The sequence below is a fragment of the Anomaloglossus baeobatrachus genome, chromosome 1 (genome assembly GCF_048569485.1).
Source record: "Anomaloglossus baeobatrachus isolate aAnoBae1 chromosome 1, aAnoBae1.hap1, whole genome shotgun sequence".
NCBI lineage: Eukaryota > Metazoa > Chordata > Amphibia > Anura > Aromobatidae > Anomaloglossus > Anomaloglossus baeobatrachus.
The window spans coordinates 154,362,505-154,375,628 of record NC_134353.1 but is presented as its reverse complement, the minus strand read 5'-3'; the positions used below and the strand labels follow the sequence as shown (position 1 = coordinate 154,375,628).

Below are 13,124 nucleotides of genomic sequence, written 5' to 3'. Positions count from 1 at the left end.
ATGCGCCTCTTAATGAATCGGTCAGATCTTGCATCACTGCCCCCCTTCATTAAGACTGGTTCATACCACACTGATATTAATAAATTGGGCCCTTAGATTTTAAAGGGAGTCTGTCACCCCCAAAAATGAATATTAAATTAGTTGACAGTGCTTGCTGGCGTGAGCGCTGCCTGAACACAGCCACATTTCTTTGTATGGACACTGTATGTTCCCAGCCACATGCACGCATTGTTAGTGCAGTTGGGTGTATAGTGTAGCTGTGCGTATTTTTTTTTTTCTCCGGGTTCTTTCTATGTCTACTTCCACTCGCCTGCACCCCGCTGATGAAGCATACGCCACATGCGCGTCCGGGATAAAGGTCATTTCTTTATCGTTCCTATGGGAGACCCAGACATTGGGTGTATAGCTTCTGCCTCCGGAGGACACACAAAGTACTACACTAAAATGTGTAGCTCCTCCCTCTGAGCATATACACCCCCTGGTTAACCAGATCTAGCCAGTTCATTGCTTTGTGTTCAGGAGGCACACATCCACATATGCATTCTCATCTGATTTTTCATTTTTGGAAAGTTTTTGAAGAAAAGCGGGTCCAAGCCTGGACTCCCGGCATGTCCCTTTTCACCCCACTGTGTCGGCGGTGCTGTTAAGGTTGATTTACAAGACTGGAGCCTTACATGCCGCGCTCCTTCACCATCCCTCGGGCTCTGGCTTGAAGTGGGAGCCAGCACGGTTCTCCTTGCTTTGCAGGAGACCGGTCTCCATCCGCAGCCCTTCAGGATCCTGCTGGACGGAGCACTCATCCCCAGGGACTTGGAACCCTGCGTCTCAGCAAGCTAAGTATCTGAGACGTTTATTATTGGGGGGTCCCGGTACTTTATTATGGTGGGAGAGTGTGCTGTGTAACTTTTGTGACATTTCCGGCCGGTTCTCTGGCTGTCGCCTGAGAACCGCGCCGATGGTGCCTGCGCCCTGGCCGCATCGCTTAAATTTAGGCCCCGGCTTCGCCAGAGGCCTACTTTCGATTTCACTGCCCTAACATGTCAATCATGCAGAGGGACAGTGCGGCTCCGGTCAGCGGCCGTTCGGTACAGGGGAGGGACACTCCTCTCTGAGTACATGTCCCCTCCCCTGTAAATCTCCTTGGCCCTCCAGATCCCGCTCAGAGCAGGCCCCGCCCCCTCTCCTCGCTCCGGCGCCATTTTCTCCGTTTTTCTCTGGATCAGCGCTGGCTGCAGCATCCCTGCTAAGCTGCTTGGGGGTCCGGGCTGTGGGATCTGGAGGGCACACAAACGGTCTGGTAAGCCACAACCTCCGGTTGTGGACCTTCTTATATACTCTCTGGGGGTCATTCTGGCTCAGAGCCCCCACTTCAGCAGCATGTCTCACACGAGGAGCAAGGCTGCAAGGCTGTACTCAATATGCACTGCATGTAAGCTCGTACTGCCTGAACCGAGCACCTATCCACATTGTGATGCCTGCTCTAACATGGCGGTGCCTCAGCCTGGAGTCTCACCCCCAGTGGTCCCTCCGGCTGCTTCGGCTCCGGTGGCTGAACCCCCGGCTTGGGTAGAATCCTTCTCTAGGTCAATCTCCCAGCCTTTTGCCGACTCCATGGGACAGCTGTCCCGGACTCTGCTGAGCATGCATTAGCCCCCTTCTCAGGGCGCCTCTGCTGCTAGGGCTCGCTCAGCAGAGCTCACAGAGGATTCTTCATCTGGTCCCAGACCCCGTCCTCCTAAAAGACGCAGGGTCCCCTCTCCTTCCTCGTCCCGCGGCTCTGATTCACAAGCTGACTCGCAGGACGAGTAGGATGCCTTTACTGGGGGCTCGGACGCTATCTCCATGTGCCCCATTGATCTGTCCGAATGTGACGCAGATGTTGGTGATTTGATTGCGTCCATTAATTCTGTACTGGACCTCAATCCGCCAGTATCAGAGGAACAACCCTCTCTGGCAGAAAAGCACCAGTTTACCTCACCTAAGAGGACAAAGAGTGTGTTCTTTAACCACTTCAGTTTTCAGGCCGCTGTGACCAAGCCCAGGGCCTGCTCTGACAAACGCTTCCCTAAGCGTGGTTCTGATGACCGTTTTCCCTTTCCACCTGAGGTGGTCAAGGAGTGGGCTCATTCACCAAAGGTAGACCCTCCGGTGTCTAGAATCTCAGCCCGGACCGTTATCAGTGGCTGATGGCACCTCTCTTACTGATTCCACTGACTGCCAGGTTGACCTTCTGGCCAAATCTGTATATGAGGCGGCTGGGGCCTCGTTCTTCCCATCTTTTGCAGCATTGTGGGCTCTCAAGGCCATCTCTGCTTCTCTAGAGGAGATGCATTCCCTCACCAGGGAATCTATGCCCGAAATGGTTGCCTTAACTTCCCAAGCTTCCGCTTTTTCATCCTATGCCATGTCTGCCATGCTGGAGGCTTCTCACCGCACCGCGGTGGCTTCGGCTAATTCCCTCGCTATCCGCAGGATCTTGTGGCTTCGAGAGTGGAAGGCAGATGCTTCTTCAAAGAAGTACCTTGCTGGGCTCCCTTTTGCTGGATCCAGGCTATTCGGTGAACAACTGGATGAAATTATTAAGGAAGCTACTGGCGGGAAGAGTACTTCCATGCCACAAACTAAAACCAGGAAACCTGCCCAGTGTAGGAACCAGTCGAGGTTTTGTTCCTTTCGTTCCTCCAACTGGTCATCCTCTAAGCCCTCGGCCTCGTCCACTAACTCAGCCAAGGACCAAAAACCCAACTGGCGCACAAAGGCGCGTCCACAAAAGACCGCAGGAGCTGCTGCCACTAAGGCAGCCTCCTCTTGACTATCTGGCCGCGCCAGCAACGTCCTTAGTCGGTGGCAGGCTCTCCCACTTTGGCGACGTGTGGTTTCAACACGTCTCCGATCAGTGGGTGCGGGATATCATCTCCCACGGCTACAGGATAGAATTCTCTTCCAGCCCGCCAAACAGATTTTTTTCTGTCCACTCCCCCCTGCTCCAAGGCCGCCGCCTTCTCTCAGGCCGTGGCATCCTTGCAGGCCAACGGAGTAATTGTACCGGTTCCCGCCCGGGAACGGTTCAGAGGTTTCTACTCAAATCTCTTCCTAGTCCCCAAAAAGGACGGTTCCTTCCGGCCCATCCTGGATCTCAAGCTTCTCAACAAGCATGTTCAGGTGCGGCATTTTCGCATGGAGTCTCTGCGATCAGTTATTGCCTCAATGACCCAAGGAGATTTCCTGGCATCCATCGACATCAGAGATGCCTATCTGCATGTGCCAATTGCAGTTTCACACCAGCGTTGGCTACGTTTTGCAATCGGAGAGGAACATTTCCAATTCGTGGCTCTCCCCTTCGGGTTAGCCACGGCCCCTCGAGTATTCACCAAGGTCATGGCAGCAGTGGTTGCGGTTCTGCACCTCCAGGGGGTGGCAGTGATTCCTTACCTGGACGACCTTCTAGTCAAGGTTTCATCCAGCGCAGACTGTCAGCGGAGTGTCTCGCTCACTCTCTCCACTCTAGCCCAATTCGGGTGGCTTGTCAATCTGCACAAATCCACTCTGACTCCGACCCAGAGGCTCACGTACCTAGGGATGCAGTTCGAGACTCTGCCGGCACTTGTGAAGCTGCCCTTAGTCAAACAGCAGTCCCTCCATCTGGCGGTGCGCTCTCTGCTGAGACCCCGCCGTCATTCCATCAGGCACCTGATGCGGGTGCTGGGTCTGATGGTGGCGTCAATGGAGGCTGTTCCCTTTGCCCAGTTCCATCTGTGTCCTCTGCAGCTGGACATTCTCCGCTGTTGGGACAAGCGGACTTCATCCTTGCACAGGCTAGTGGCTCTGTCGCCTCAGACCAGGGGCTCCCTTCAGTGGTGGCTTCGGCCCCTGTCTCTGTCTCAGGGACGCTCCTTTCTGGCCCCGTCCTGGGTGATCCTCACCACGGATGCTAGTCTATCCGGCTGGGGAGCGGTATGTCTCCACCACCGAGCACAGGGCACTTGGACTCCGTCCGAGTCAGCCCTCTCGATCAATGTGCTGGAAACCAGAGCTGTGCTTCTGGCTCTCCTAGCCTTTCACCACCTTTTGGCGGGCAAGCACATCCGAGTCCAGTCAGACAACGCGACAGCGGTTGCCTACATCAATCACCAAGGCGGGACACGCAGCCGCCTGGCAATGTTGGAGGTTCAACGCATCCTTCAATGGACGGAGGACTCCAAGTCCACCATATCCGCAGTCCACATCCCAGGCGTGGAAAACTGGGAAGCAGATTATCTCAGCCGTCAAACCGTGGACAGTGGCGAGTGGTCCCTGCATCCGGCAGTGTTTCAGTCAATCTGCTGCAAGTGGGGCACTCCGGAAGTGGATCTAATGGCATCCCGGCACAACAACAAGGTTCCCGTTTACGTGGCTCGCTCCCACGATCCCCAGGCCCTTGCAGCGGACGCTCTGGTTCAAGATTGGTCCCAGTTTCGTCTGTCCTACGTGTTTCCCCCTCTAGCTCTCTTGCCCAGAGTTCTGCGCAAGATCAGAATGGAGGGCCGTCGGGTCATCCTCATTGCACCGGACTGGCCCAGGCGAGCTTGGTACCCAGACCTGCTCCATCTGTCCGTAGAGGTGCCGTGGCGTCTTCCGGACCGTCCAGACCTTCTCTCACAAGGTCCGTTTTTCCGCCAGAATTCTGCGGCTCTCAGATTGACGGCGTGGCTCTTGAGTCCTGGATCTTGACGGCTTCTGGTATTCCTCCTGAAGTCATCTCCACTATGACTCGGGCTCGGAAGTCTTCCTCGGCAAAAATCTATCACAGGACTTGGAGAATTTTCCTGTCCTGGTGTCGCTCTTCCGGCCATGCTCCTTGGCCTTTTTCCGTGCCGACCCTTCTGTCCTTTCTACAGTCCGGTCTGCAGCTAGGACTATCCCTCAATTCCCTCAAGGGACAAGTCTCGGCTCTGTCAGTGCTGTTCCAGCGGCGTATCGCCCGGCTGGCTCAGGTGCGCACCTTTATGCAGGGCGCGTCTCACATCATTCCGCCTTACCGGCGGCCCTTGGATCCCTGGGACCTCAATCTGGTCCTCATGGCCTTGCAGAAACCCCCCTTTGAGCCTCTTAGGGAGGTTTCTTTGTCTCGTCTTTCACAGAAAGTGGTCTTTCTTGTGACCATAACTTCTCTCAGGAGAGTCTCTGATTTGGCTGCGCTCTCTTCGGAGTCACCTTTTTTGGTTTTTCATCAAGACAAGGTGGTTCTCCGTCCGACTCCGGATTTTCTCCCTAAGGTGGTTTCTCCTTTCCACCTTAACCAGGACATTTCCCTGCCTTCCTTTTGTCCAGCTCCTGTTCATCGCTTTGAAAAAGCGTTGCATACTCTGGATCTGGTGCGGGCGCTCCGGATCTATGTGTCTCGCACCGCTGTTCTTAGGCGGTGCACCTCTCTTTTTATGCTAACCACAGGTCGGCGTAAGGGCCTCTCGGCTTCTAAGCCGACCTTAGCTCGCTGGATTAGGTCGGCCATATCCGATGCCTACCAGTGTACTCAGGTGCCTCCCCCGCCGGGGATCAAGGCACACTCGACCAGAGCTGTCGGTGCCTCTTGGGCTTTCAGGCACCAGGCTACGGCTCAGCAGGTCTGTCAGGCCGCCACTTGGACTAGCCTGCATTCCTTTTCAAAGCACTACCAAGTGCATGCTCATGCTTCGGCAGATGCGAGCTTGGGCAGACGCATCCTTCAGGCGGCTGTCGCCCATTTGTGAAGTTAGGCTTTGCCTACTTCTCAGTTTCTGTTTATTCCCACCCATGGACTGCTTTGAGACGTCCCAATGTCTGGGTCTCCCATAGGAACGATAAAGAAAAAGAGAATTTTGTTTACTTACCGTAAATTCTTTTTCTTATAGTTCCGTATTGGGAGACCCAGCACCCTCCCGGTTGCCTGTTGGCAGTTCTTGTTCCACGTGTTATCACCGGCTGTTGTTGTAGACAGAGGCTCCGGTTGTTCCGGTTCTTGCTCTGTCTTTACTTGTGGGTGGCTGTTCTCCTTCAGCTTTTGCACTAAACTGGCTAGATCTGGTTAATCAGGGGGTGTATATGCTCAGAGGGAGGAGCTACACTTTTTAGTGTAGTACTTTGTTTGTCCTCCGGAGGCAGAAGCTATACACCCGATGTCTGGGTCTCCCAATACGGAACTATAAGAAAAAGAATTTACGGTAAGTAAACAAAATTCTCTTTTTTCTCACCCACCTTTTGAACCAGCACTATTAGGTTCCCCACCTATACACTATGGGTAAGTTCACAATGTTATTTACTGCATAATTGAATTTAATATATGATCCTGTAGTGCACCTCCATTAAGATAAAATTGTTATTCAACTTCTGATGTTACTGAGCTATATGGAGTAGTGATGGGGTAAACTGTGCCAGCTCTTTGGTGGGTGGATGTGATTGAATCCACCTGCTACCTCATGTAATTTATAGAAAATGAATTTTTAATCATTGTATGTTTTGCTTAAAAATAAAAATTAGTTTTTTACACTTGAATAAGTCTCCTATAGGTGTTTTCAGCACGAAGTATTTAGTTGAATTTTGGGAGTAAATTCCACATTATATTATCCATACAGGGATTTTGATATAACTCATTATGACGAATTTGAAGAATTACATATTATTATTATTATTATTATTATTTATTATTATAGTTATAGCGCCATTTATTCCATGGCGCTTTACAAGTGAAAGAGGGTATACGTACAACAATCATTAACAATACAAAACAGACTGATATAGGAGGAGAGAGGACCCTGCCCGCGAGGGCTCACAGTCTACATATATCCCTTATTGTCTATGACCTATTTGATAACATTCGCTACAGGCAGTATAATGAGCTAGCGGCTTCAGGAAGAGATTGTGCCTGCACACATTGTGTGTGCACCCAACCAAGCCCAGGCAGTGTCAGTGTTCACACGGGGAGTTCAGCAGCACTCGCTGGGGGCAAGTCAACACTGTCAAAGGTGAAGGAAGTCCCCAAAGAGCAAATTTAGGGAATTAAGTTAATATTACTACACAGCTAGTTTAGTGTACATTTTGTTGGTGATGGGCTCCTTTGACTTTCTGTTTACTGCACTGAAGTGCAGACTCACTGCTGGGGAATCAATAGTCTGCATATACAGAAATGTTAGGTATTACAATGGCTTCTTTTTTCTTAGATGGATTGTAATGATAAAAAAGCTAAATGGTGCCACTTTAAACCCTCACCCTGTGAGTAGAGGACACGACACCCAAAACTCAGCCTACAACATAGTGGTTACACAGGCTAGAGAAAATCCATTGAAAACATATTTCTCACTGAGTGCTATATGGCATTGTTAGATTAGATTCAGGATAACCAAGCAAATGCTGTGATCTTTCAGGGGTCTTTAGTGCAGCCCCCGGTATATGTGACTATGTGGAATGTTGGGAGTATCGCAGTCTATGGGAAGATTCCGTCATTATCTTCCAGGATGACTGACTTGGAGTAGCCGAAGTCTTGTGACCGGACACCATTAGTATTACATGTCATGAATACCTATTACGTCTGTTATCCAGGTTTCGATCTTTCTGATCCAGAGAAGGAGAAGGCCGGTATACTTGCACTGCAGCAAAAAGAGAGAGAAGTCGTCCACTCGGTGAGCACCGCCTGTGATTTCTTTCTCCTCGGTTTGACTAGAAGCGATTACTTAACTTTTGTCTCTTGCTTTGATTAGGAACTTATTATCAGCCTCCTCAGCAATGCCGTAGCTCAGTTCAAGAAGTACAAATGCCCAAGAATGAAAAGCCACCTGAGTAAGTGCCTGTCAAGCCGTTAAAGAATTGAGATCCATTTTGACTTCTAAACACCTTTATACTATTAGATAGGTGCTGGGAAATCAAGTGGAAACTAATAAATGCTTCATAAATCAAAAGTGCATCAATTCATGACCAACCACTGCTGGAAGAAGTGTCTGGTTCATGTAGTGGGAGAATTATCTGCCACATAGTGCTGAACATTCACATTTAAAGGGTTTGTCCAGTCCCAAGATATTGAAAACCTATCCTTGAACAGGTATCCGATTGGCCAAGTAAGACACTCTGCACCCCCACTGATCAGCTGTAATAAGCTCTGACAGTGGCGGGATGGCAACACATTGACTGGAGCTAAACAGCATAGAACCATTCAATGTATAGAGGCTGGAGCTTATACCAACTGATCAGTAGGGGGATCCGGACAACACCCAATGTCTTCTGACCAGACATCCCCTTTTAAGTATATTCAGTACATATTATGATATTAAGGAGCTCTTGTTTTCTTCTGTTAACAGTGGTACAGATGGGCGAAGAATATTATTATGCTAAGGACTACACTAAGGCCCTGAAGTAAGTGCTACACCTTAAAGTAGATCTTTAGAGTAATGGGTATAATAGTAATCATCAGCACACAATGATGTCTTCTAAACCTGGAATTTGTGATTACATCGTGCCATAGTCACAATTATGTGTAAGTGGAGCACTTCACTTCCATTCAGATCTCTAGGAGTTAAACCTGTGTGACTGTTTATGTAGTGTCTGTGTGTTAATATTCTCACTTACTGACATCTTCTCTGGTTTCCAGCACAGCTCCGGTCTTCTGTGTCATGTAACCTTTATTCCAACTTGCTGGATCACACTTGGGTTTATGTATGAGCCGGAAGTAGCAATTACAATGTAAGCCCATGGAGCCTCCATCTGACACTTCTTATTTGGTGCAAACATTTTCTGCCCCCAAAACTGCATCTTCTGGCAGAAAAACACATTAAAAAAAGAGGTACTGTCACAGGTGTGTCACAGTGATGTGGTTTCTGGCCATCCACGGTCACAGCGTCTGGCTGCGCAGAATGCTCCCTGACTTTCCATTGTACCTGCTGCCATTATTCATTGGTATAGGTAGCTTTCCTTCTGGATTCATCTCTCCCCCTTTTGGACCCAGCAGGAGCTCGCCTTCTACCTAGCTGCTGGTCATCATAATCTCTTGGTGCTTAAATACCCCTTCCTTCCTTTAGACTGTGCTGGTGATATTTTCAGTTTCTTCAAGCCAAGGTTGCAAGCAGGTGGTTTGTATTCTGTGGTATTGATGCTGAAAGCTTTGCTGAACTTCTACCCGAGTCTTCTCATGAAAAGTAGTTCATGCTTTTCCCTGTGTGTCCTCCTTGTGTCTTCTATAGTGTTTAGTGGGGTTGATGAAGAGCTCATCCCATCCATTCCCTATTTAGGATCCAGCACTAGGGATACCTAGGGTCAGGTATCCGGCTCGGCATCTAGGTTCCGCACCTATCTAGGGTGGTGAGGGACCCCAGGGACCAGCGATAGGTTCAGTCAGGGGTCACCATCTTCCCTCTCCCTAGACACAGGGATTTCCTTCCCTTTCACCATGTCCGTGGTACTTCCCTGGAACTAGCGTGACAGGTGTATGCTTGCTGTATTTTGGTGCGTTTTTTGCCATGCGTTTTTCAGAATGAAGTCAATGAATGGAGGGAGTAAAAAACGCACAAAGAATTGACGTCCTGCAGTATTTTTCCTGAACCAAATCTGCAAGGAAAAAAAAAAAGTAACATGCACACAGCACCTCAAAATTCTCATTGCCTTTGCTGGCACAAGGATAGCCATGCGTTTTTGTCACAAAACTAAACCCAAAAACGCAGCAGGCTCACACGTCCTTAGACTTACATTGTAAAAGACATACTTGGGTCACACAAAGCACAGTGTGGTCCTTAGTCTGTTCTTCAGTCATCCGGAGGACCGGAGCAGTGCATGAAACAAAACAGCTATTTTTAGTGGGAGTGATTTTTTTTTTTTTAATCAAGCACTTTTAAGTAATAATGTTGTCTGTATGGTGCAGCACTGGTTATTATTAACCACTTTCTAACCTATTTTAAATTTTCGCACTTCCGTTTTGTTTTTTTTTCTTCCCCCTCCTTCCAAGAGCCGTTACTTTTTTATTTTTGCATTGACATAGCCATGCGAAGGCTTGTTTTTTGCGGGACCGATTGTACTTTTGAATGACACCATCCATTTTACCATGGAATGTACTGGAAAATGGGAACAAAGTTCTAAGTCCAGCAAAAATGCAAAAAAAAACAAATTTCTGCCACTCTTTTTTTAGGCTTCATTTTTACAGCATTCATTATGTGGGAAAAATCACCTGATTCTCGAGGGCCATAATGAGTAAAATTTTTGGCTGATGGAGCTATGTGATGATTTGCTTTCCTTTTTTTTTTTTTTTTTGTTTTTTGCGTCCCGAGCTGCTGTTTTTATTGATACTTGATACTTTAGTACAGTTACAACTTTACGATCACTTTTTATTGCATTTGTTTTTAAGGCTATGTGCGCACGTGTGCTTAATTCAAGCAGTTACGCTGCGCTCTGCAGCGCAGCGTAACTGCATGCGTCCTGCGTCCCCTGCACAATCTATGGAGATTGTGCAGGAGCCGTGCGCACGTGGCGTCTTAGAGCGCAGCGCTTCGGCTGCTGGCCGAAGCGCGCGTTCTAAGAAGTGACATGTCACTTCTTCCGTGCGCTTTGCCTGCAGCCCCTGCTCTGTCTATGGGAGGAGCTGCAGGCAGAGCGCATGGAATCGGCTTTTTTTTTTTTCATTACGGACTGTTTCTGCAGCGATTTGAAGCGCACGTGTGCTGTTCAGATCGCTGCAGAAATTTCTGCAGGGCTAGTACGCAACGTGCGCGCACAGCCTAATTCTTCAGCCTGCAACAAAGACAACATTGGATGTACCAGTAATCCAATGTTGCTAAGGTTTCAAGAATAAGTAGATTTTTTTTTTTTTGTGTACACCTTGCAAACACCTTTTTTGATTGTGCCCCATCTTCATTATCTGCCACCTGGAGTCATTCCCCTCTTCTATTGTTTCCCTAATACAGGCTACATAATGTAATGCCATCATATTCTCTTCATATTGCTCTTACTTTTCTTTGTCGCTCCATTGGGAGACCCAGACAATTGGGTGTATAGGCTATGCCTCCGGAGGCCGCACAAAGTATTACACTAAAAGTGTAAAGCCCCTCCCCTTCTGCCTATACACCCCCGTGCTCCCACGGGCTCCTCAGTTTTTTGCTTTGTGCGAAGGAGGCAGACATGCACGCATAGCTCCACAGATTAGTCAGCAGCAGCTGCTGACTATGTCGGATGGAAGAAAAGAGGGCCCTTAACAGGGCCCCCAGCATGCTCCCTTCTCACCCCACTCTTGTCGGCGGTGTTGTTAAGGTTGAGGTATCCATTGCGGGTACGGAGGCTGGAGCCCACATGCTGTTTTCCTTTCCCATCCCCCTTAGGGCTCTGGGTGAAGTGGGATCCTATCGGTCTCCAGGCACTGAGACCGTGCTCCATCCACAGCTCCTGAGGACCCTGCTGGATAGGAGCCGAGTATCGTTCAGGGACATGGCCCTGCTACTTTGAGGTACTCTGTGTCCCCGTGGGGACTGTGCACAGCAACACTCCAGCATTGCTGGGTGTGCTAGTGCACCGGGGACCGCGGCGCTGACCGCGTTTGTGCCATTATACACTGCAGCATCGCTGAGTGTGTTACTGTATGGGGACTACCGCGCTGACCGCCGCTGCCATTGTTATCACTGCGGCGCGGCTGGGACTGTTAGTGCGCCGGGGACTTCCGCGCAGACCGCGCTTATACGGCGGCCGCGCTTATAACTCGAGTCCCCGGCTTTTGGGCCTAGTCTCTTTTTCTTCCCGCCCCCAGCCCTGCCAGTCAGGGGAAGGGCGGGACGCTGTACAGCACGGCAGCACTGAGGGCTGGAGCATGCTTTGCATACTCCACCCCCCTCACTGTGCACAGTGGGGCACCAGTTCCCGCATTTTCTGGGTCACGCCCACGGCTCCCTCCTCTCCTCAGGACGCCGGCAGCCATTCCTGTCAGCTCCTCGGACGCTGCAGAGGGGAGACAAGCTCTGGGGGACCCAGGCAGGGATTCTGGTGGCCACACAACCGCTTTAAGCGGGCGGTAAGCAGCACCTCAGGTGCTGGCCCCACTTGGTGCAGAAGTGTAATTATAGTTTATATGTTTACAGGCTATACTTTACACTGTATGGTGCACAGTTGATTTCTGGCTATATACCCTGTTGTGTCGCTCAAAGGAGACAACAGCATGGCGCCCACAAGAAGCAGGGGTGCCAAAACACAGGCTTACTATGCTGCCTGCGCCGCATGTACAACCTCGCTACCGGCAGGTTCCACTGACCCTCATTGTGTGCACTGCTCGGCCCCTGTGGCACTTACTCAGCCGGAGCCTCTGCTAAGGGGGGCCCAGGGGGAACAACCAGCTAACACTGTCCAGGTGACAGGGACGGAGTTTGCAGTTTTTACTGACAGACTTTCTGAGACTATGGCTAAGATTCTAGAAGCTTTGCAGTCCAGACCGGTATCTCAGACCATGGGCACTGTGGAATCACTGCCCCCTGGTTCCCCTCAGTTGGAACAACAATGTTCCCCCGAGGTGTCTCATAGATCCCAGGGTGAGGTCTCTAACACGGACCGCAGCCCCAGACCGCCTAAGCGAGCTCGCTGGGAAATCCCCTCGACCTCAACACATTGTTCAGGGTCTGAGGGATGACTCTCTGTATGATGAAGCGGAGGTAGCTGATCAGGATTCTGAGCCTGAGGCCGCTCTCAACCTTGATACTCCTGATGGTGACGCCATAGTGAATGATCTTATCGCGTCCATACATCAAATGTTGGATATTTCTCCCTCGGCTCCTCCAGCGGAGGAGTCAGCCTCTCAGCAGGAGAAATTCCGTTTCAGGTTCCCCAAGCGTACAACGAGTATGTTTCTGGATCACTCCGATTTCAGAGAGGCAGTCCAGAAACAGAGTTTGTCCAGATAAGCGTTTTTCCAAGCGCCTTAAGGATACACGTTATCCCTTCCCCCCTGACGTGGTCAAGGGCTGGACTCAGTGTCCCAAGGTGGATCCTCCAATCTCCAGACTGGCGGCTAGATCCTTAGTTGCAGTTGAAGATGGGGCTTCGCTCAAGGATGCCACTGACAGACAGATGGAGCTCTGGTTGAAATCCATCTATGAAGCTATCGGCGCGTCTTTTGCTCCAGCATTCGCAGCCGTATGGGCACTCCAAGCTATCTC

General features: G+C 50.2%; 1 protein-coding gene across 1 annotated transcript in view; it reads left to right on the top strand.

Annotated features, from left to right (window-relative positions):
- Positions 1–13,124, top strand: part of TRAPPC11 (trafficking protein particle complex subunit 11) — a 155,308-nt gene that overhangs the window by 70,372 nt on the left and 71,812 nt on the right. Inside the window, exons 12-14 of the mRNA XM_075347156.1 lie at positions 7,555–7,634; positions 7,713–7,791; positions 8,307–8,361. Coding sequence (XP_075203271.1) covers positions 7,555–7,634; positions 7,713–7,791; positions 8,307–8,361 — 214 coding nt within the window. The remainder of the gene's footprint in view (positions 1–7,554; positions 7,635–7,712; positions 7,792–8,306; positions 8,362–13,124) is intronic.